At 35.7% G+C, this 24469-nt stretch overlaps 1 protein-coding gene across 1 annotated transcript; it reads right to left on the bottom strand.

The window, feature by feature from the left end:
- Positions 1-763: 763 nt before the first annotated feature.
- On the bottom strand, positions 764-20262 carry SPACA1 (sperm acrosome associated 1). The gene is made up of 7 exons (XM_034991299.1): positions 19887-20262; positions 14553-14609; positions 7917-8018; positions 7103-7209; positions 6330-6465; positions 1672-1792; positions 764-920 (listed from the first exon to the last, which is right to left on the bottom strand). The coding sequence occupies exons 1-7, from the start codon at positions 20098-20100 to the stop codon at positions 764-766; spliced, it is 894 nt and encodes a 297-aa protein (XP_034847190.1). The 5' UTR covers positions 20101-20262.
- Between the last annotated feature and the right edge of the window lie 4207 nt (positions 20263-24469).

Below are 24469 nucleotides of genomic sequence, written 5' to 3'. Positions count from 1 at the left end.
GAAATAAATAATGGCTTTGAGATGTTATTACCTGTATACCAAGCACAATGAAGGTTATCAGTGGACATTCAAAAGTCCTTAATTTACTTTTTTCTGTGAGAAATACAGGGCATGTTAAATTTATATCATTTACTCAGACATCTCCAAGTTCCACCCCAGTTCCTCCTTACAGATTTCTTATATACAATCTTAGTTACATTACCTAAAATAATGTAAAATGCTTTGAGGGATGCTTGGCACATAGTAGTTACCAAGTGTTGGTGGTTGTTGTTGCTGTTATTATTATTATTTCTTGTCTTACAAATGATTCTTTGTATGTCACATGCCCTGCAGAAATTCTCAAGTATGATTTGCTTTAGTTGTTCAACTCAGTGCTCCCAGAGGGAGAAAGTTTAATATGCAAGGCATCTTCTATATTACATTTTTCTTATTTGGGACAAAACAGACACATTACCTTAGAAGTGATTAAACTGATCAGAAATGTGTTCAGAATATTGTGTGTGTGTGTGTGTACCTCTAGGTAAATGTTACCAAGTAATTATCTGACATGGCAAATGTTGAGAACAAATTAAAATAATTTTTGATAACTCCATCACAAAGATACACTAACTAAAACAGCCCCTTCTCATATTATATTACCTTCAGACTGTGGGAAATCATTTACAATATTATTAAAGTATTTCACCATATATTTTATTTTATTTTATAATAATGAATCTGATATGCTCTACTCTCCTTTGGTTTCTTATATATCATCCATATATCATTCATTCCATTCACTTAAAGCATCATCTTCATTTCCAGGTATTTCTGTTGGTGATTGGTCAAGAGAAGTTGAATCTTTGTATCTCGTTGAACTCAGCTCAGACTGTATCTCAGTTGTTGAGGCTTTTTCTCCCCAGAAAGACTTGACTGCCCCCCTGGAGAAAAAGCAAAAACAAAACAAAAATCCATTAAGAACTGAAAACCAAAACTAAGTAGATGTATATAATTTTCTATAATTAGAAGTGCCTCCTTAGTCACAATTTGTTTTTAGTTTGTGGTGCATCCACTGCATTTATGATAGTAGATGAGTCCTCAGACTGTACCAGGGGTGTAAATTCATGTATTACAAATATTCTTTAAAAAAATGAATTAGAGGGGCGCCTGGGTGGCTCAGTCGTTAAGCGTCTGCCTTCGGCTCAGGTCATGATCCCAGGGTCCTGGGATCGAGCCCCGCATCGGGCTCCCTGCTCAGCGGGAAGCCTGCTTCTCCCTCTCCCACTCCCCCTGCTTGTGTTCCCTCTCTTGCTGTGACTCTCTCTGTCAAATAAATAAATAAAATCTTAAAAAAAAAAAAAAGAATTAGAGTAGGTTACACTAACCAAGTTTTAGAGTTGTGAGAACCACAACTGAACAAAACACATATTCATTCAAAACACTCTTTTTTTTTTTAGCAATTACTATGTAAAATTATAAAAATTGTACTTAAATCTCTCTTGTGGTGAGAAGCAAGTCATGAGCTCAGGTAGCCTGAAGTAGAATAGTTGCAGGAGGTATATAGGGTTTTGGATTGTTACAAGACACATGTGGGATGTGTCATGGGCAGGGCTTTGGATTCATCAAACAAGGCGGGGAACAACAAGGAGGACATCAAGCAAGGGTGATGACTCAGTTCAGCCCTTCACCTACCAGTTTATAATTATGAAGATCAGTATAAAGATCACGAATATACAGATAATAACTCCTATGGTCAGCACAAAAACTAGGACTGCATCAGTGTCTGGTCGGTTTGATCTTTTCATTTGCAGTTCTAGAGAAAAAACACACACCTGATGATTATTACTACTGGAAAAAAAAAGAGAGAGATATATCTAAATGGAAATTTTATATCTAAAAAACAACTCTAAAAGAAAAAACACAGAAAGAACTAGTGGAAAGAAAGTTATTAGTAAACTTGCTCATCACCTTTGAAATGTCCTTTTCAAACATGCAGAAAAGTTGAAAGAATTTAACAATGAACATCCTGAACTCCCACCACCCAGATACTACCATCAACATTTTACTATCTATTTATCCATCCTTCTACAAATTCATTGATTCATCTTATTTTCTCAATGCATCTCAACATAATTTGCTAATGTCTGCATACTTCCCATAAAAATCTTCAACAGGCATATCAAACAAGTTCAATACTTGTTTATATTTTTTCTTTTGAGGTAAAATTTATGATGAATTGCACAAAGATTTTAAATGTACATTTATTTAATTTTGGCAAATGCAAACACACATACATAATTCAAACCCTATGAAGACACAGAATATTGCTATACCTCATCAACTCCCTTGAGCCCTTCCCAGTTAATTCCTGACCCATCCTCCAGAGGCAACTACTCTACTGATTTTCTTTTCCAGCACAGATTAGTTTTGCCTATTTTAGAACTTTATAGGAATGGAAACATACACTATGTATTCCTTCATGTAAGCCTTTTTTACTCAGCCTGTTTTAAAGATTGACCCATACTGTTGCATTTATCAATAGTTTTTCTTTTTTGTTGATGATTAGTATTCCAATTTGTTTATTCGTTCTTCTACTGATGGACATCTAGGCTGTTGCAGCTTTAAGCTATTATAAATAAACTGCTATGAATATTTTTATGCAAGTCGTCTGCAAACATACATTTTCACTTCTCTTGGATAAATACCTAAGAATGGAACTGCTGGATCATAGGGTAGAGGTATACTTTAGTTTTCCAAGAAACTGGAAGATCTTTGCCCAAACTGATTGTAGTGGTTATACTGTATGTTTTGTGAATTTTTTTCTCTCTGGTTTTGGCTTGCCTACTCATTTTTCTAATGATTTATTTTAATGAGCTAAAGTTTTTAATTTTGATGAAGCCTTATTTATCAATGTTCCCTTTTATGGTGATTGTTTTCTGAGTCATAACTAAGAAACCCTGCCTATTCCAGTATCATGCAGATTTTCTCCTATTTTAAAGCTTTATGGTTTTAGTTTTTATATTTAGGACTATGACATATATCTAATTTCTATATATGTTGTAAGATAGGGTTTGAAGTTTATTTTTTATACAAATATCCACACAACACTTTTAAATCAGACATTCTCTCTCATATCTTTCTGCTCGTCCTGCAAATAAGGCTATTAAAGAGACAAAGCCAGTCTACCATATGTATTATAACACTGCTACATTGTAAATTGGTGAAAAGCCAATTTACATAAAATATTATTACTTACTTTACCAACTATATAGCTTTCTTGTGGTTCTTCCCAGTCCCCCAAATCATAGGATCATAAAGAATTTGTGTGGAGAAGGACCAGAGAGATCACTAGATGCAACTACTGAATTACACAGATAAGTAAACCAATGTTCATTAAATGGTTCAAACCATTTAATGATGTGTGCAAGCTGTTTTATATATTGTAATATTTTAATTTTGGTAAGTACCACTCTATCAGAAATAGTTTCCTGTATGGGCAATCTCAACTGCTTATTTGTCTGGATTTTTGTCCTAATCTTTAAACACCATGGGGTACAAGTTTTCATTTTCCTTAGTAATTCCAGTTCTATAAATTCAATTAGTGATCTCACTAAATAGGTTCCAAGTATGAGAGAGAAATCACATCATATTTATATTCCAACATTGTTGGATTTTTAAAATCTTTTTGGTTTTGATAATTTTAGATTTATAGAAGCAGTGAGATTTTTTAAAGCTCAAATGAAAGACACCTTTTAAGATTAAAACCTGAGAAGAAGAAATGCAAAATTCCTTTCCATTTATTCACTACCCGGCAATACTAGCCAAGAGAGGATGAAGAGTGAGAGGTAGAAAGATTTTACTTTATTTCAAGGGTAGTCTTCTTGCAAGGATCACTGTTATATCTAGATTACTTTTATATCTAAAAAAAAATAGGCTGCATTTCCTATTGGAATTTCTTAATGAAAAATAGGCTGAATTTCGATGTTCTCACTTAAAAAAACTAAGCTTATGTTTGCATTCATTTTCTAGGGCCATGATAACAGTACCACAAACTGGGTGAGTTAAAAACAACAGAAATTTATTGTCTCATAATTCTAGAGGCTAAAAGTCTGAATGTAAGGTATTGATAAGGCCATGCTCACTCCAAAGGCTCTGGGGGCGGTCCTTCCTTTCTTCTTCCTACTTCTGGTGGCCCCAGATGTTCCCTGGCTTATGGCAATATAACTCTAATCTCTGCCTCTGTTTTCACATGTCTGTCTTCCCCCTGTGTGTCTCTGTGTCTTCACATGACATTCTCTTTTCTCTCATTCTGTATTTGTGTCCAAATTTCCCTCTTCTTATAAGGACACCAATCATAGTGACTTAAAGGCCCACTCTATTCTAGTATGTATGACCTTATCTTAGCTGAACAAATTACATCTGCAATGATCCTGTTTCCAAGCACAATCACATTCTGAGGTTCTGGGAGTTAAGACTTGAGAAGGGAGATACAATTCAATCCATAATAAGGCCTAATTATAAAGACAACTATTGTGGAAGTGAAAAATCTCATGTATAGGGGATAGATGGGAACTTTTCATTAACTAAACCATATTTACCCTAAAGATATTTCAGTTGTGTACTTGTTTCAAGCCAGTACCATATTGTGTTGACATTTATAGACAAAATATTTGTTTGATGTCCAAACAGCCAAAAGGGTCTGTCATAGTGGTATTCCCAATTGTCATTTTTAAAAGAAACTAATTGATACCAAAGTGTTCTAAAAATATTTTGTCATTTAACCAGACCATGTACTGAGATGGCAGAGCTAACCCACCAGCCTTAGACTGCTACAAGAAAGAAGTCAACTTTGTCTCATTTAAGTGTCATTAATGTCTAGCTTAGCTTTCACACTATCAAATGCATACTGATTTCTATGAAACAAACTGAGGATTGCTGGAGTGGAGGGGGGAGGTGGGAATGGGGTAACTGGGTGATGGGCATTAAGGAGGGCTTGTGATGTGATGAGCACTGGGTGTTATATACAACTGATGCATCACTGAACACTATCTCTGAGACTAATAATACATTATATGTTAATTAACTGAATTTAAATAAAATAAAATAAAATATTTAAAAAAGACTTCTAATCACAGGAAGAGCTATGGTCCTAACAAAGACTAGGCTATGAGAACAAAAACTGAGAATGGCCCCCCAAAACCTTTAATACCCTGAACTAGTACTCACTGAGATATTTTTTAGTTTGATGAGGTTTGGTCCTTTCTTGCCTTTTTTAGCACTTTATTGAAATTATCCTTTTAATAACACTTGATATCTCAACATAAGAGTAAGATTATTAGCTTTCACGATAAATGTTTTTTTAAAGACAGTAAAGACATTAAAGAAACTTAGAGTGTATTTTGAAAAGTCTTCCCTGAAACACTTTAGCTTATTTCCATTTTAATAGACAGTGTTATGCTGTATGGTATCTCTAAACTATAGCATAAATTCTTTACTTGGGATTGAGAAAAAGCTTCAAGAAATCCATGAATTCTCTTAAAATAGCAGGAAGCTTTTGGCCTGTTTATTTATGTGGGTATTTTTCTGGGAAAAGCCTCCTGAGTCTTGATTGGATTCTCAAAAGAACTTGTGACCAAACCCCCTCATACTCTCAACAACAATGACAACCATAATAAAATGATTAAGAGCAAAATGAACAAAAAGAAATAATTGGATATATTAGACATCATAGTCTAAACTGAAAGGACATGAACATGGATCCATTTTGCAAGGGAAGCACAGTTTCTAACATGTAATATTATATTCAGGACAAGATTTGTCTTTTGTGACATATATTGAGGACTGAATTATTATTTCATCAAAAAATATTGTTTTCAAATGAATAATTTTTAAAGAGCAATGTTTTGACATGATGTTTCTTAATTTTATTATTTTATTGTATTAAAAATTTTGTAAGTATCCATGAGGACTCCATGTATCCATTTTCACTTTTGTGATAGAAGTAAGAGAATTTAATTCAGGTTAGAGGACTGTTCTTTGGAGATGCTGCAGGAATGCACCAAGTTTCCCAAAGTGAAACACATCTGACTCTACTTTGTGAAAAAGAAATTAAGCACCACCTTGTAGAAAGTCTAAATGATATAAACCAGTGGTTTTCCAAAGGTTGTCTCTGAACCATCAACACCTGGGAACTTGTTAGAAATGCAAACTATTGTGTCAGCCCACCCTAGATCTACTGAATCAGAAACTCTGGGAGTGGAGCTATCAATCTGTTTCAAGGAGCCCTCCACATGATTCTGATGCTTTTTAAAGTTTGATATAAGCAAACCAAAACATTACTGGGCACTTACCACTTGTTGTATAGACTGTGAATTTAATAGATGCTATTATTTCATTATTATCCAAGGTGACACACTCAAAAACCAAGGGATGAACTTCCCTGTGTACTTCCAGGATTGCTGAATCATTTGCAAGGATAATTGGTTGCTATTTAAAAAGGAAAAAAAAGTGCCAACATTCTTTATGTAAACTTAAGATCAGGAAACAATTTATTTCCCATAACAAAACAGTCATTGTCTCTCAGTCTAGGACAGTAATTAATTATGCACATGGATTTTAAAGTCAGACAATCCAGACATCAAGTACTAACCCTACCACTTCTGCCTGTGTGACCCAGGACAAGGTACTCTCTGCTTCTCAGTTGCTTATCTGTAAAATGGGTATAATGATAAGGATTACCTCATAGATTGTTATGTGGGTTAAAAGAAACTGGCACTTGATGTATGTCTGATATTTAATAAGCCCTCCATTAATGTTAGCTACTATTATCATCATACAATTCCTATACATACAAGTGAAAACTTTGCTTCCAAAATAGAATACTTTATATAAAAGGGATGTTTTTAAGTTCTGATAATAGCTGAACCCAAGACATATGTAAAGTTTTAGCCCCACTTAATAATGCAATTATTATTGCATTAAAATTCAATTAAGCTAAAATCTCAATAATAACAAATAAGATTTTTAACTTCTAAAGAGAGGGTTTTCTGATAGCCATCAAGCCCTGGGAAACATATTTTATCACTCACTAGAAAGCACCACATTACATACATTTATTACTTACTTGGTCTGGCCTTAGAAGTTTCCACATATATTTGAAACGATTTACAGGAGATGTATGAACACATGCCAGTCTAACACTTTCAAGACTTTCTGAAACTGGTCTACCCCCTAAAAAAAAGAAAAATTAAATACATATATACCATTAGGCATGATAAATTGCTTTATAAAAAAGCTACTTTTAAAAGCCACTTTTGGTTTTAAAATCAATTATATGCTGGAAGTTCTCAAAATTATTATTGAGGTTTTGAGTGTTGAAGAGCAGAAAGGAGTGATGGATGCAAAGTAAAGTCACCAAAAGAAGCAGGTGGGACATACCATAGCTGTGTGTTCCTTTGGCAGAATAAATAGCAAGGGCAACCAATTTAGTGATCTATTAGATTAAACTTTGAGATCTGATAGTGGCTTTCAATTTACTGGTTAGAGACCCCCATCCCAGTAGTGTAATATGATATAGAACAGCTTTCAAAGTTCCCCATTTAAAGTTTGCCAATCTACTGATAAAATGTCATTACCAAAATGTTAAGAGTGTTTCACTATAGGACCGCCTTGACCACAGACCCTGAGCACAATAAGGTTCCAGTGTATTATGGAGAATATATGTTAAATTTTAGACATCACTGAAAAATGTAAAGCAAAGGCAGAAAGGTACTTGGAGCTATAACTGTCTAGAGAAGTGGAATTTTAAGTTTTATTATAATTTCCTTTCAATATATCAATTGATCAATTCCTTCCACCCATGGCAACCTGAGGTTAAGGCTATTTCCGCAGAGTAAACTCTTCCCCTCCATCTCCCTCCAATGCAGAGTCCAACTCACAGCCACAATCTACTGGTCCACGGCATTCTTCCACCCGTACAATACACTTGGATTCACCGCCCGGACATCCATTTGTTAGTATAACTTCTCTAATACCAACACCTTTGGTAAAAGAAATCAGCAAATGTTAAGAAAAATTCATTCCTTTTTCTTTACTTTTCCATCTAGGTCTTTTTTGAGACTTTTCTCCTAATTTCAGAAGTTAAATTCCTAAATTCAGAATGACAATGCTTAGAAGATTTTTATGCTCCTCATTTTGAATTATTTCATAAAACAGCATTTCCCAAAGTGAGTTACATGAAACACTAGTTCCTCTAGTTCTTACCATAAGAAAAAGGATTCCAAAATTATACACATTCGAAAATGATACATTAAATAAAATCAAAGTGTCCTCTTTATTACAGAATTTTGGGGGAACTTTTCTTTAATATGCTAGTAAATTAATAAGTTTCATAGATCTAAGATGTAAAATTTTTACATTTTAACATCTTTGAAATCAGAAATCAGAATTTATCTTTGAATTGACAGCATGTGACAAATTGGCAGCATTTTTCCTTTTTAGAGGTGCATAAAATATGTTTCTCATAGCTGACAAAAGTCTTAGATTTGACGAAATGTAGTAGGACACAGGGTCTCCCAAATTTGTCTGGACATGGAAGTTTTAGAAGTGGTTTTGGAGTTCTGGAGGACATTCCAAAAATCACATTTTAAAACATAAATGATGCTTTTTAATATTTAGATTAGTAAAGTCTCTCTATTAAATATAAGAGGACAAACTATTAATGACCAAATCTCAATTTCTAACAAGACATTCTCTTGAGATTTACCACACTTTTTTTACAACAAGAAATCAAGTCTTTATTAACAGATCTCAGATCTCCATTAGGTTTGCTTTTCATTACCAGAATTGAGGAACATGATAAAATGTTCTATCATGCAAAACACATCCTATGGTAAGTGACCTGTGATAAGACAGTGTAGCTACAGGCTAAGGAACAGTCCATCTTGATTTCCTTGTCTACCAGATTCCCTCTTTCAGCCCCTAAAGATGTTAATTATAAACCCATTCTCAAGAGCAAGGGAGAGTTGAAGTCTAGAGATGACTTACAACAGTGCTTCTCAAACTTTAGAGTGCATGCAATCACCTGGAAATCTTATTAACAGGCAAATTCTGATTCAGTAGGTCTGGAGTAGGTTCTGAGATTCTGCATTTCTAACAAGCTCCCAGGCGATGCTGATGCAGCTGGTCTGTGGACCAAACTTTGAGTAGCAAGGGAGAGGACTCTACATGAGATAAGGAGATGAAAGGTTGGAAGAGGAAAGATCTCTTTTATTTTTAATTTTTCAACTTTAATTCCAGTATAGTTAACACACAGTGTTATATTAGCTTCAGGTGTACAATATATTGATTCAACAATTCTATACATTACTCAGTGCTCATCATAAGTGTATTCTTTGAGAAAAGATCTTTTGATTAAAAGAGATGCCTAAGAATGCCTACAGTATAGCTCCACTTGAATTTATAAAAGGTACCTCTCTAGATGCACAGCCTTATTCTGAAATGCATAAATATTTTCCAAGCAAGTTTATTTATGAATTTATTTAGTCAAATACAGTTCATTGCGATGATGTGTGTAGGTGCAAGATTTTCTGTAAGTCCAAGTAACACTAAAAATCTGCCTGGGTATTCCAGAAAAGAAAACTTTTTGACTGCGAAAATATTGTTTTGAGAGTTCAATAGAATTTTCACCAAAATGCTTTTTGTTCTTCTAGTTGTTATAAACTGAAAATATTTTTAAAAATTTTAAAATATTTTAGATGTAAAATGCTGCCTTTTAAGGTATCTTTCTCCCTAGAATTTATCACCATCTGACGTATTACACATTTTAATAATAATATTATTTTTTATATTATGTTCAGTTAGCCAATATATACTACATCATTAGTTTTTGAGGTAGTGTTCAACAATTCATTAGTTGTGGATAATGCCCACTGCTCATCACAACACTTGCCCTCCTTAATACCCATCACCCAGTTACCCTACCCCTCTACCCCCCCCCTTCTGTAACCCTCAGTTTATTTCCCAGAGTCAAGAGTCTCTTATGATTTGTCTCCCTCTCTGATTTTTTCCCAGTCAGTTTTCCCTCCCTTCCCCTGTGGTCCTCCACACTATTCCTTATGTTCCACATATGAATGAAACCATATGATAATTGTCTTTCTCTGCTTGACTTATTTCACTTAGCATAATACCCTCCAGTTCCCTCCATGTCGATGCAAATAGTAGGTATTCATCCTTTCTGATGGCTGAGTAATATTCCATTGTATATACAAACCACATCTTCTTTATCCATTCATCTATTGAAGGACATCTTGGCTCCTTTCACAGTTTGGCTACTGTGGACATTGCTGCTATGAACATTGGGGTGCATGTGCCCCTTCTTTTCACTAATCTGTATCTTTGGAGTAAATATCCAGTAGTACAATTTCTGGGTCGTAGGATAGCTCTATACTTCTTGAGGAACTGCCACACTGCTTTCCAAAATGGCTGTATCAACTTGTATTCCCACCAACAGTGTAAGAGGGTTCCCCTTTCTCCACATCCTCACCATCATTTGTTGTTCCCTGTCTTATTAATTTTGGCCATTCTAACTGGTATAAGGTGGTATCTCATTGTGGTTTTGATTTGGATTTCCCTGATGGCTAGTGATGAACATTTTTTCATGTGTCTGTTAGCCATTTGTATGTCTTCTTTGGAGAAGTGTCTGTTCATGTCTTCTGCCCATTTCTTGACTAGATTATTTGTTTTTTGGGTGTTGAGTTTGAGAAGTTCTTTATAGATCTTGGATACCAGCCCTTTATCTGAAATGTCATTTGCAAATATCTTCTCCCATTCCGTGGGTTGCCTCTTAGTTTTGTTGACTGTTTCCTTTGCTGTGCAGAAGCTTTTTATCTTGATGAAGTCCCAAAAGTTCATTTTTGTTTTTGTTTCCCTTGCCTTTGGAGATGTGTCTTGAAAGAAGTCACTGTGGCCAATGTCAAAGAGGTACTGCCTATGTTCTCCTCTAGGATTTTGATGGATTCCTGTTTCACAGTGAGGTCTTTCATCCATTTAGAGTTTCTCTTTGTGTATGGTGTAAGAGAATGGTCCAGGTCCAGTTTCATTCTTCTGCATGTAGCTGTCCAGTTTTCCCAGCACCATTTATTGACGAGACTGTCTTTTTTCCATTGGATATTCTTTCCTGCTTTGTCAAAGATCAGTTGACCATAGAGCTGAAGGTCCATTTCTGGGCTCTCTATTCTTTTCCATTGATCTATGTGTCTGTGTTTGTGCCAATACCATGCTGTCTTGATGATTATAGCTTTGTAATATAGCTTGAAGTCAGGCATTGTGATGCCCCCAGTTTTGGTTTTCTTTTTCAACAATCCCCTGGCAATTCAGGGTCTTTTCTGGTTCCACACAAACTTTAGGATTGTTTATCCCAGCTCTGTGAAAAATGTTGGTGGTATTTTGATAGGGATTGCATTGAGAGTGTAGATTGCTCTGGGCAGCATAGATATTTTGACAATGTTTATTCTTCCAATCCATGAGCATGGAATGTTTTTCCAACTCTTTGTGTCTTCCACCATTTCTTTCATAAGTGTTCTGTAGTTTCTAGAGTATAGATTCTTTACCTCTTTGGTTACGTTTATTCCTAGGTATCTTATGGTTTTTGGTGCTATTGTAAATGGACTCAGTTCCTTAATTTCTCTTTCTTCAGTTACATTGTTAGTGTATAGAAATGCAACTGATTTCTGTCTATTGATTTTGTATTCTGCCACATTGCTGAATTGCGGTATGAGTTCTAGTAACTTGGGGTGAAGTCTTTTGGGTTTTCCACATAGATTATTATGTCATCTGTGAAGAGAGAGTTTGACTTCTTCTTTGCCAATTTGAATGCCTTTTATTTCTTTTTGTTGTCTGATTGCTGAGGCTAGGACTTCTAGTACTAAGTTGAACAATAGTGGTGAGAGTAGACATCCCTAACATGTTCCTGACCTTAAGGGAAAAGCTCTGTTTTTCCCCACTGAGAATGATATTCACCATGGGCTCTTCATAGATGGCTTTTATGATATTGAAGTATGTTCCCTCTATCCCTATCCTTTGAAGAGTTTTAATCAGGAAAGGATGCTGTATTTTGTCAAATGCTTTTTCTGCATCAATTGAGAGGATCATATAGTTCTTGTCTTTTTTATTAATGTGCTCTATCACATTGATTCATTTCCGAATGTTGAACCACCCTTGCATCCCAGGAATAAATCTCACCTGGTCATGGTGAATAATCCTTTTTGGAAGGGACTCAAACACTTGGAAGTTAAAGAGCATCCTGCTAAAGAATGATTGGGTCAACCAGGAAATTAAAAAAGAACTTAAACAATTCATGGAAACTAATGAGAGTGAAAACACACTTGTCCAAAACCTATGGGATACTGTAAAGGCAGTCCTAAGAGGGAAATACATAGCCATCCAAGCATCTCTCAAAAGAGTAGAAAAATCCCAAATGCACAAGCTAAACTTACACCTAAAGGACTGGAGAAAGAACAGCAAGTAAGGCCTAAACCAAGCAGGAGAAGATAAATAATAAAAATTAGAGCAGAAATCAATGAAATATAAACCAGAAAAACAGCAGAACAGATCAATGAAACTAGAAGCTGGTTCTTTGAAAGAATTAGTAAGATCGATAAACCTCTGGCCAGACTTATCCAAAAGAAAAGGAAAAGGACCCAAATTAATAAAATCATGAATGAAAGGGGAGAGATCATGACTAACACCAAGGAAATAAAAACAATTATTAGAAATTATTACCAGCAACTATATGCCAACAAATTAAGCAATCTAGAAGAAATGGATGCATTACTGGAAACTTATAAACTACCAAGACTGAAACAGGAAGAAATAGACAATCTGAACAGACCAATAACCAGCAAGGAAATTGAAGTAGTAATCAAAACCCTCCCAAAAAACAAGAGTCTCGGGGCCAGATGGCTTCCCAGGGGAATTCTACCAAACATTTAAAGAAGAAATAATACCTATTCTACTGAAGCTGTTTCAAAAAATAGAAATAGAAGGAAAACTTCCAAACTTGTTTTATGAGGCCAGCTTTAATATTATTTTTGTCTTTGCCCCTATATACACTCCTTGAAGGCAAGGGGTTTCCTCTGCTTCGTTCTAGCACTTATAACAATGACTGGCACACAGTAGGCAAAATTCAAAAAATCATTTGATGAATGAATAAATATGTAATTTCTGAAACACATCTTTAAATAATAGAGTAATACAACAAAAATTACTAGAATTGCCATAAAAATAATTCTCTACCTGTGAAATTTCTCAAGGCAGCAAAAGAAAGATATAAATTACAAATGAAAATTCACAAGTTTATTACATGTATTCCTCTAATTTGTGACTCTGACCCTCTAAGAAGTTAAAGTAAAAAATGGGCTTAAAATTATCTTAAGGGACGGAAAGTAGAATAGTGACTGTCAGGGGCTGGGGAGGAGGGGTGAGCAGAGAGTTAGTGTTTAATGGGTATGGAGGTTTCACTTCAGGATAATGAAAAAGTTCTGGAGACGGATGGTGGTAATGGTCGCACAACAATGTGAACGTGTTTAATGTCACCGAGTTGTACATTTAAAAATGGATAAAATAGTAAATTTTATGTTGTTTATTTTGCCACAATAAAAATATGTTAACTCAAATATAAATAATTCAGGTGTAATTTTTTTAAAAAAATCATTCTGCTCTAGGTCTGCATGGATTTTCTGTCTTCTTACCATTTGGCTTTTGTCTTTCCCTCCCTTTACTATCCTTTTTCCAAGACAATTCTATTTAGAATAAACTTAATTTCATTGTGAATTATCTATTGTCTTCTCAGTATGCTAGTGTATAGTTGTTCTCAAAGTGGTTGTCAAAAGATGGTCTTCTAACCAGCAGCATCAGCTTTATTTGTGAACTTGTTAGAAATACACATTCTTAGGCTCCTCCAAAGACCTAGTGAGTTAGTAACTCTGGGCTAGGTCCAGCAGTCTGTGTTTTAACAAGCCCTGCAGGCACTCAGGGTGAACACTTAAGTTTGAGAAACACTGTACTATTTATAGTATGTGTAGCCTTAATCTCACCCCCATGTAAGAGATTTTATGTCTAATTTCTATTCATGGAATTATAGAAGGAAGTCATAGTTTTGAATATTATCTTCCCCCCCAAAGCTAATACCTCTTTTCTCCAAGACATAACATATGAATTGGAGAAATGTAGAATTTAGACTAGATTATTACAAATAGGCAAATTTCTTGATTTGCCACACAGTGTGTGGGAAGACATCTGTTGAGATACATCAGAAGATCTTTCATCTTCTGAACATCTGTGAGATAAAGTTTTACTTGGCGAAGGCAATTTATGCCAAAAAAATATAGGGAGCTGGCTTAAAATAAGACTTAGAGGTTATGAACTGAAAATATCTTACCTTTTGAGTTTCATGTGTAAATTATAATTTGAGAGATAAATGAAAGTACACAAATTACAAATAAAAATTGCCAGTTTTTACCTTCCCTTCCCCCCAAAATACAACATTGTTGATTTGTCTGCTCTATGCTACTTACCACATGTAACGGTGCACATCCCAAATTCTACTTCTTTGACTATTGTCGTATTTGAAACTAAACATAAAGTGCAAAGATACATTATTTAATCATATGAAAACTTCATATGAAAACTCTTACTTGAGGATGAGGGATACAAGCACTTATCATATGAGAAGCAGATAGTTTTTAAGTTTATTAAATCAGAAAAGCAATGTCATTCCTAGTACATCTTCTATTATTGCTTAAATCAAAAGAATCCTAAACCTTTAAAGTAATGAATTAAATTAGGAAATACCTTGCAAAGGTCTATATTTAAACTTTTATATAAACTAAAAATAATTTTTTTTCATCAGCTCAGTACATGGTGAGTTGAAGTTCTATAGGTCAGAAAAATAAAACAAAACAAAAGCCTGCCAATGATGAGGCCCAATTTTTTCTATTCTCTATTTTTCAAAAAAATTTGAGGGCAACATTTCCATCTAAAAATAAGTCTTCATACCAAATGTTCATTAAAATTATGTTGTAGAATTGTTCTATACGTTCTTAGGCTAAGATGATAAATTATTCCTAAGAATTTATTTCAACACTTTATTTAGCAGGATAATTTAGGAATATACATGTATTTGAGTAAATATTATTGATTTTAAATCACATGTTTCTCTGTTTCTAATTGTTCTGAAGTTTGGCATTATTTCCACCAGCTATAGGATATAACCAATTCTTCATAGCAGATTAGGACTAATATCTCAATATAAAAAAATATGACATGAGGTGTTAGAATTATTTTTTTTAAGCATTGCATACTAAATTAACAATATTACATGGGAAAGTGCAATGGAATTGGAGTCCAAATTGCTGCTTCTACAACTAATCAGCTGAGTTTGAGCAAATTACATAAACTCTATTAGGCCTAGTTAGCTCTTCTGCAAAAATTTGGAAAGGAGAACTTATCTTATTTGATTAAGAGTTAAATGAGAGTATTGGCAAGAATTAAATGAGAATATATGTGAAAACATTCTGTAACTTACTTAGTTCTATAAACATGCTTAAGAAATCACAACTTCATTCACACTCAGTGCACATCACATTTTTTTCCTATTCCGATTACTGTAAGACAATACCTTCATAAACACTGCTGCTCTATACTTACAAGCACCAAATACAGTTCTCTGAATACATAGTATGCTCTTAATGTATCTATGTTAAATAAATCAATATTAACTTTGTTAAATTATTTGGACTATCATGATCAATTTTGAATTGACGTTTTTGCTTGAAATGCCTGGATACTTTCTGCTGTCACATTATGAGATATAAATTAAAAGCCAAATCTTGAACATAGAAAACACAGGTAGGAGAATGAGTTAACACTTTTAGACTTTTAAATATAACCTCTTTTTAAAAACCATTAAAAAACTATTAGTCAATTAATCAATCAGCCCTACTATTCACTACCTATGCTACTTTGAGAAAGTTACTTAAGTTCTCCTAACTTCAGAAAAAGATTGGATTTAATAAGATGATCTCTAAAGTCCCTTTTGGCTTTGAGTGCCCACTAGGTCATTCAATCGGACTTCCATTTTTGATGGGAATCCTATAATTGTGGGTCAGAGAAATACATGTATCCGGACTTCAGTGTTGTATTTGCCAAAATTTCCTGTTATATACCTGAGTAAAAAGGAAAAATACGGTCTGAATGTCAGTAAACTTTTATGTCTAACTCATTAAACAGTAATATCCACTGATGCTAACTACTTGGTTGGTGTCAATGTGTAAGGAATGAGGTGTCACAGGACTCTGTCCTGTTTAATATTTTTATTAATGACCTGGAAAATATTGGTATCATGCTGAGTTCAGAGATTCTGAAAAACTAGGAACGATAGCAAATATGTTTGAAGATAAATCTGGCTCTAAAAATGCCACGATGGAATACTATGCAAGCCCAACAAAATGAAACCTTAGAGAAATAAGCCTTGCATGTAGAGCTGAAAAGTAACAGTCCCCAAAATATGATAGGCTGTCTTAATTTGATAGAACAGGTGAAAATGAGTGGATATTTCAGTAGTAAGTTCAATAGGAGTCAAGACTGTGATGAGGCCACCCTAAAAATCTACTTGGTTTTTGACTTTACTGATAAAAGCCTGTCATCCACAATGATGCAGATAATGATCCTACTCTTTTTTGTTCTGGCCAGATCCTGGAATATTCTCTTCAATTCTGGACAGCACACTTTAACTGTTGGTATATACCATCAGAGTCCAATTTTAATTTTTGAATTTCTTTTTTAAGAATTGATATATAAGGTTGATTTTCATAACTTTTATTCTTTCTTAGAGGTGTTCCAAAGAAAAAGAGAAAATACAGTTTTATTTATATAGGATAAAACTTATTTTAAAGAATGAAACTCATTCTATTTTGCAATTATTATGTAGGTCTATAAATGTAAGGTCCCTTTTATAAATGTAAGGATATAGGTATAAGATAACTATAAATCTAAGGGTCTAGGTATAGGTATACCCTTAGATTTATAAAAGGTATAAGTGTATATAAAATGTATAAAAGGTATGGGGGAGTATAAGAGGTATGACTATAAATCTAACATCATATTTTAGTAATTTTTCCTATATTTTTAAACATTTTGTGATTTCATCATCCATATGATGGATTTTATTATTTCTTATTGATTATTCCCAGCTATGTGTTTTTAAAAAAAAGATGAATAAATGGAAGAAAGTTTGGAATTCCCTAGAAGGATGACGAAATTGTAAAATAAATCATAGCTATTATATCAACCTTTGTTTTCTTATTTCTTTGCCCCAAGTATTGCATCATCTTTCAGGAAGATATAAAAGAACTCTAGAGGCACCTTTTGGGTAGTCTATTTTCAGCTTGCATTGGACACAGTTGAGGTTTTTCAATTTCTCCTTTTTCTTTTTTTTTCTTTTTTTGGTCCATTAAAGGTAAAGAGAAGAAAATTGACAAAGAAAAAAATTTCACAATTGTTGGATGAATCAGAAGATGAACACAGACAGCAGCACCTTAGATGTTGATGATGGTGAAATTGCTTGCATAAGCAAAATGAGAGATCGTGATAACTTAGATGAATATCCTAGATGAATTCTAACTCAAGAATCAATTAATATTACATTTCTAAGGATGAAAAGGATATACGGTATTCTCATCCAGTTAGTCTTTCAATAGGAAGGACTTGATCCTGAAATGTTTTTTTGAAAAGAAGCTGGACCATACTGCTTTGCTAAAAGGATATGGACAACATTCTTTCCTTTTTAAAGCTGTTTATCCACCAAAATTTACTTGATAACAGATTTGTAAATGGACAGATCATAATGGCAGCTATGTATACAAAAGTGACTAAAAAGAAAATAGATGATGCAGAAATGAATAAAATTCATTGGACCAATCATTCTAATTGGTGTTTATAAACCTAAAATGAAAACATTTCGCAATTATGGAGCAAATAACACTGTAGTGTTCACATCAACAAAATATGTAGCTTCACAGTTTTCAAAAGTATTGTGTTTTGACAATGCACAGAGTAATAAACTAGAATCTATTAGAGATGTACTTGAAATCTGGAATCAGTATTTATAAGATGGATACACTCCAGACTCATGCGTAACAGTTAGTGAGCATTTGGTTACATTCAAAGTATCTTTCCCATTTGGGATATATACATCTTTAAAACCAGGAAATATGGAATAAAAGTTTGGAAATTTCCATATATACATTCTTTTAAAATTTCAAATTAGTTGTTTTCATTAACCCTTTATTCTTACTTTTGTAAATTACTTGTAAAATGCCTTAAAAGAAAAAAAATGTCCACTGGATAGCAATTAGTGATGAATGTTTTTACTGGTCCATTGAGGGTTAAAAGGGGCTTTGCCAAATTTTAATAACTCTGGAAATTTTCCAATCTTAGACACCTCCAATTGTTTACAGTTCTGAATTCTCACTCTCCCCAGTAAAAAGCAACTATGCATGAAATCATAGATTTAAAATTCAAAAAGGTACACATACGCCCTAAAGTTCACAGATGAGGAAACAGACAGTGAGAGAATAAGTAACTTGCCTACATTTTAGTTTGTATCTAAAGCATTATAACTTCATTGCCTGGGTTTAGCTTAAACTCTAGCATTTTACAGGTAGAACTATCCCTTGAACAGTTTAATACTAAAATTAATTAAATTACTTTTAAAACTAGAGTGAAGCAACAGCTATTAAATTTTAGAACATGTTTTCTTGTCTAGTCTCTTTCACATTTCCAAAGTCAAGGACTTCTCCAAGCTCCCTGTAATGTAATGTTATGAAGGCAATGCAAACCTCCATCCCACCATTAACCTCAGATAGTTAATTTCTTTCCATTGCTGAAGGTCACTATCTGTCATCAGGAAATTAAAGAAAGGCAGATAAATATAGCACCTATTCTGTATGTATAGGAGACAGGAGATTGCCAAGGATATTAAAAGAATCTTGGCTGGGTCATTTATAGGGAAAGGGAATCATTTCTCCTTTAAATGGCTGCAAACCAGCAACTGGCCTTCTACCTCCCAGCATGTGAGTTACTAAGTATAATAGCTTGTCAAGTTTTATTGCTTCATGAGCCAGCAGAATAGGCAAATTTATGGACCAAGCACAGGCTCATTCTCCCTTGGTTAACAGGTATCCAACAAATCCACTAGTTGGATCCCTTGATAGGTGTTTTCTCCTACCACCATTCCTCTGTGGATGGAAGTTGAGTGTACAAATATTACCACCACGCTACAGAGGTGCTCAAGGGCAGGGCTGCATTTGAAGCTGACATGGGGCTTCTGGGCAGTTTTGTCAGCATTTGGGTTTAAGATGTGTCAGTGAGGGGAATTCTTAATTCTTTTGAGTTCCAACCTAAAGAGCAAATGTGGAAAGGAGTAAGACCTCAAGCAATTTGGAACTTCAAAAACAAAACAAAACAAACAAACAAACAAAACAAAACTACAATGGGAAAGAAAACATGTAACTGCAAGGAGTCAAAATAATTCCCACTGGTGACAGGTTACTCCCCGACTCCTACCCCTTAAAAAAAGTGGGGGGAGCTCATCTTTTTCCTTGTCCAGAGCAATATTTAACAGTAAATCCGTAACAACTTCTATGTACGTGCTTGTTTTTCTTGCTGTGGCCTTGGAGAATTGGCACATTCTCTTCAAGGCCATTAGGCAAAGGAAAAAAGTATAAATTCGAGGCTGTTTGCAAAAGAGCTCTACAGATGTTAACAGGGATAGTAATTCTCATTGTCTTCGCACGGAGGGCCGGGCTTTGCCCCCAACTGGCGCCCGTCAAGGGGCCTCCCGCCCTCACCATCCTCCTCAGGCACAGGCTGGGCTTCGTTCTCGGCCTCGCTCTCGGTCTCGGTCTCCTCCTCGCCCTCATTCTCGCCCTCGCCCTCGCGGGCCAAGCCGGGATCCTGGGCGGCGGTGACGTTCATCCCACATGCGGACTGGAGACCCGCCAGGAGCAGCCAGCCGACCGTCAGCAGCAGCCCGTTGGTGCAGCCCGCGCCCCCGCGGCTCATGGTTCTCGGCCCCGACGGCCGACCAAGGTGCAGTCGCAGCCGCCCGCTCCTGACAAGAGGTGCGTCGAAGAGAGGAGCCGCCGGACTCCGAACCCCCGAGCCGCGCCCGGGCAACCACTGAGGCGTCACGGCTCGTCACAGGCGAGCAGAAGGCCACCCGGCCTCCCCGCGCCATTGGAACGCGCGAGGGCCGCCTGTCGCACCTCGTTCGGCACCTACGACGGCGCTCGAGCCGCGCGGCTCGCTTTCCGGCGTTGCGGGTGCGCAGGCGGCGGCTCGTGCCGCGCGCATTTCCTCCGTTACTAAGCAACCCGCTAGCCACAGCCTCTGGCCTCTCTCTCTCTTCTCTCTTCTGAAAGACCTTCGTCCTTCCTACGTTTCCTCCTCTCCAAACCATTTCCCTAGACCCTGAAGCACTCTTCGTGTGACTTGGTTCCAGATTCCTCGCACAGATTATCCAACTCGGCATGTATCCAGAAAGATTTGTCATAGCCTTATTAAATATGGTGCCCCAAACTAGATCCGTATCTGCAGGTGAGGCTTGATTTGCAGAGGATGTAGGAACGCGCTTTCTTTCTTGGATCTGAATCTTTTGTTAATAAAACACCTGAGTGTGTATTTCTGTTTTAAGATTATGTGCTGCGCCGTCAATTCCCTTTGGGGTTTCCTTATGCTAGATTGGGGGATGGGGAGAGAGAGGAAGAGGGGAGGGCGCAACTGTTGTCAAGCTTTTTCTACTCCATTCCATATTTGGACAGCTGATGTTTTTGGAACCAAACCTAGAACGTGACCTTTCCTGTTAATGTCTGTCTTCTTGCTTTGTGCCTATTTTTTAAGCCTCGTTGAGATTTTTTTGAACTCTCATTCTGTTGGCTTATCGTAATAGACATTTCACCCAAGTCTGATTTGAAAAATATGTCTCTTTCAGGTCACTAACACAAATGTTAAAAAGGGTAACAGGCCAAGAATAAAGTGATAAGAGATGCTCTCTGACAATAATCTATTAATCCACACATTGATTTAACCCAAGAATCAATTCTTTTACCAAAAAGAAATCTGTCTTTTACTAAGGCTGAATCAGACTAGAAGCAAGAATACTTTGGCATTGCTACTTGAATCAGAAGATCTTAGAGGTAAGTGTAATTTCCCTCTACTCTCTTAATGGTATTCAGTATCAATATGCCCAATTATATCATAGAAAGAAATGAAATCCCATTAAGTTCTTCCATTGGTAGTGTTAATTTCAACAAGTCTGCTTTAATTAATTCGGGCTTCTTTAGGAATAGAAACATAGACTTTTTGAGTCAGAAGTTTAGAAATCATGTAATACTCCAATCCCCTCATTTTTAAGTGAGGAGATTAAGAACTGGCTCTCCAGTAAATAGCTCAGGTAAAATCGTCCAGCAAATTATTTGTAAAGCAGGCTCTCACAACCACATCTCCTGAATGCTCATTCAGTGCTTAGTGATTCATATAATTTAAAGTTAACAATGAAGAAGCCTTCAGTGGGGTAATTGAGAGTCAAGAGTTCAAGCGCTAAAAACAAATAAGGGTTGAAATTTTTATCTTGTTATTCCAAGTTTGATTAGATCTAATAGCTACAATGTGGTAGTAAGAGAATATTGATGAAACGATGGTTCAATAGATTTATATGTGGAATTTGAAACAGAACTCATTTGGCTATGTTTCTGCATGATATTATCCCATACTTTGAGGTTTAATGTCAATTCCTATGGGACATGGACTGAAGCATAACCTACTGCAAAGTGAACTTAAGGCATAAACTCTGGCTTTTGGAACATATGTATGTCCAGCCAAGGCAGACTAACAGATAAGCAAGTAACTGATAACGGTGTTAGGGTGTCTTATAAATAACTTCTGTTTTTTATTTATTTATTTTTAAAGATTTTATTTATTTGACGAGAGAGACACAGCGAGAGAGGGAACACAAGCAGGGGGAGTGGGAGAGGGAGAAGCAGGCTCTCTGCTGAGCAGAGAGTCCGATGCGGGGCTCGATCTCAGGACCCTGAGATCATGACCTGAGCTGAAGGCAGACGCTTTAACGACTGAGCCACCCAGGCACCCCAACTTCTGTTATTTATAACAAAAGTAGATTACTTGAAACAAAAGCAAGAATTTTTATTTGAATTTTTCTCACAAAGTCTTCTGGTTGAAATAAGTAAAAGACAAGAACTGCTAAAAATGATCAGTATTCAAGTTTGAATTGGTATTGGGAGGAAGTCTCTGGTAATATTTTATATTAACTAAAAATACCCTAAAATACTCTAGTGCCTGACAAGATGAGGAGGGAAATGAAAATGGGAAATTTAGGAATGATCTTGAGAGACAAAGACCTTTGTGTCACGGTCAAATTAATAAGTCAAAATTTTTCCTTTTTAAATGCTGAGAAAAATAATGTTTTCAAATACAAACTTTAAAAAGAAGATCTATGGTGGGGTGCCTGGGTGGTTCAGTTGGTTAAGTATCTGACTCATGATTTTGGCTCAGGTCATGATCTCACGGTCCTATGATTGAGCCCCATGTCCGGCTCCAAGCTGGGCGTGGAGTCTGCTTAAGATTCTCTCTCTCTTCTTTTCCCTCTGCCCCTTCCCTCTGTGCACTCTCGCTCTTAAAAAACAGAAGAAGAAGAAGACCTATAGTATTTCACAGGCAACATTGTTGAGTGCTTCAAAAGTCAATTTAGGACACATTTTTCTGAAAATATTTTTTTTGGGTAAACTCTAAGGTATGTAATTTAACTCAAGGAAAAATTAATGACCAAATAAACAGCTTCAAACACAATCTAAGTAGAAATTAAAGGTCTCAAAGAGGAGCTGAAAGGCTTGACTCTGAAATAAAGAATGTTAAAATATTATCTGTAATAGCAGCAATACAAATCACTTATAAAATATTGTGAATATTGTGTTATTCACCTAGGTTGTAAGAAAAAGTATATCTGTCCTCAACAGACTTACAGTATCTCCAGTTGAAGCCACAAATAAGTGAAAGGTCAATATTGATGATACACTACTGAGAGGGGTTGACCTTATTCTAACTTTGAATACCAAGGACCAGGAATTACATCCTCAATCTTCTGACCCGCCTCACTTTAGTTCACTCAGCTCCTCTTACCCTGCCTGGCTTTAAACATCTTTACCCCTAGCTCCAGGTTCCAAGGAGCAGAGGTTGCGCCAGTCTTTTGTGACTTCTCCTCCTCACTCCATCCAAACAAACAAACATTCTCATCTCTCCTGGTCCGACTTTACCTTGAACTTCCTCTGTGTGAGTAAACTTGGCATACCCTCAAGGTGGTAAAATTCCTTTATCTGATCTCCTGTGCTCTGAAACGAAACACCAATTTGAAGATTGGTGATATGAACACAAGATAACAAAGGCCTAAATAAAGGATCACCATAAAAATGAAAAAAGAAATGAATGAAATTACAAAGTAAGAATTCACAAAATGGAGTGACTAGCTGCTTAAAAGAGATGAGGGAGAGGAGCCAAGTAAAGGGAATTGGGAGAATCAGTATATGTTTTATTTAGACAGGTTAAGTTGGAGATCAAAAGGTTAAGGTTAAAGTTAAGTTGGAGGTATCAGAGGAAGTCAAGTGGAAATGTCCAGTGGGCAGCTTGAGATGACCACATACACACACACAACCAGAAGATAAAAGCCACTGCCAATGGAAAGATGGGCATGAAAAATACATATGTACCTCCAGTTAATATAACATTTAAGTATTGCTGTAACATTACATTACTTTACAAAGTTACTAACGTTACTGTGTTTATGAAAATAGGTATCTGGGAGATAAATTTATTTTGGCATTAATATGCTTGAATTGGTAAAAAGCATTCTGCATAATAATCCCCCAGAGAGAAGGCCCTCAAACCACTTTTATCCTATTTACCATTTTTAAAAGAAAAGAATTTTTTCTTCCTGAAGCAAGTACCTAAGAACAGAACATCTGTCTTTTTGTTGGGCCCCCTTACCCCTGTTTTGACCTCATTCTCTGTCCATCAGTTAGAACTGTATTGCTACGCAGTGGAGGGATTTTGTGGTAGAAACTCTAAGAAGCCCCCAGAATTTTTGTTATGTAGGAATACTGGTTAGTCACATCGTCTCAAACTATCACATGTTTATTTAGTAGCTTCATGCTCTTATTCCAGCCTCAGGCTCTTCCACCCCTTTATTTTCTCATCTAATGCAGCTGCCCACAAAGGCCCTTCTTTTTAAAGGCCTTCTTAAAGCAATAAGAATTTACAAGGTGTCAGGATAAGAGGAGTGCCCAAAAGATGTTCTTTCTCTATTTTAGTAACAAGGCCATTGAAAATTAAATCATATTCTAGAGAAATGTCTCATTTTGTG

The sequence above is a fragment of the Mirounga leonina genome, unplaced genomic scaffold (genome assembly GCF_011800145.1).
Source record: "Mirounga leonina isolate KUSES-001 unplaced genomic scaffold, KU_Mleo_1.0 Mir_53, whole genome shotgun sequence".
In the NCBI taxonomy this organism is placed as follows: Eukaryota; Metazoa; Chordata; class Mammalia; order Carnivora; family Phocidae; genus Mirounga; species Mirounga leonina.
Note: the sequence above shows the minus strand (reverse complement) of the source record. Positions and strands in the feature narration are given on the sequence as shown.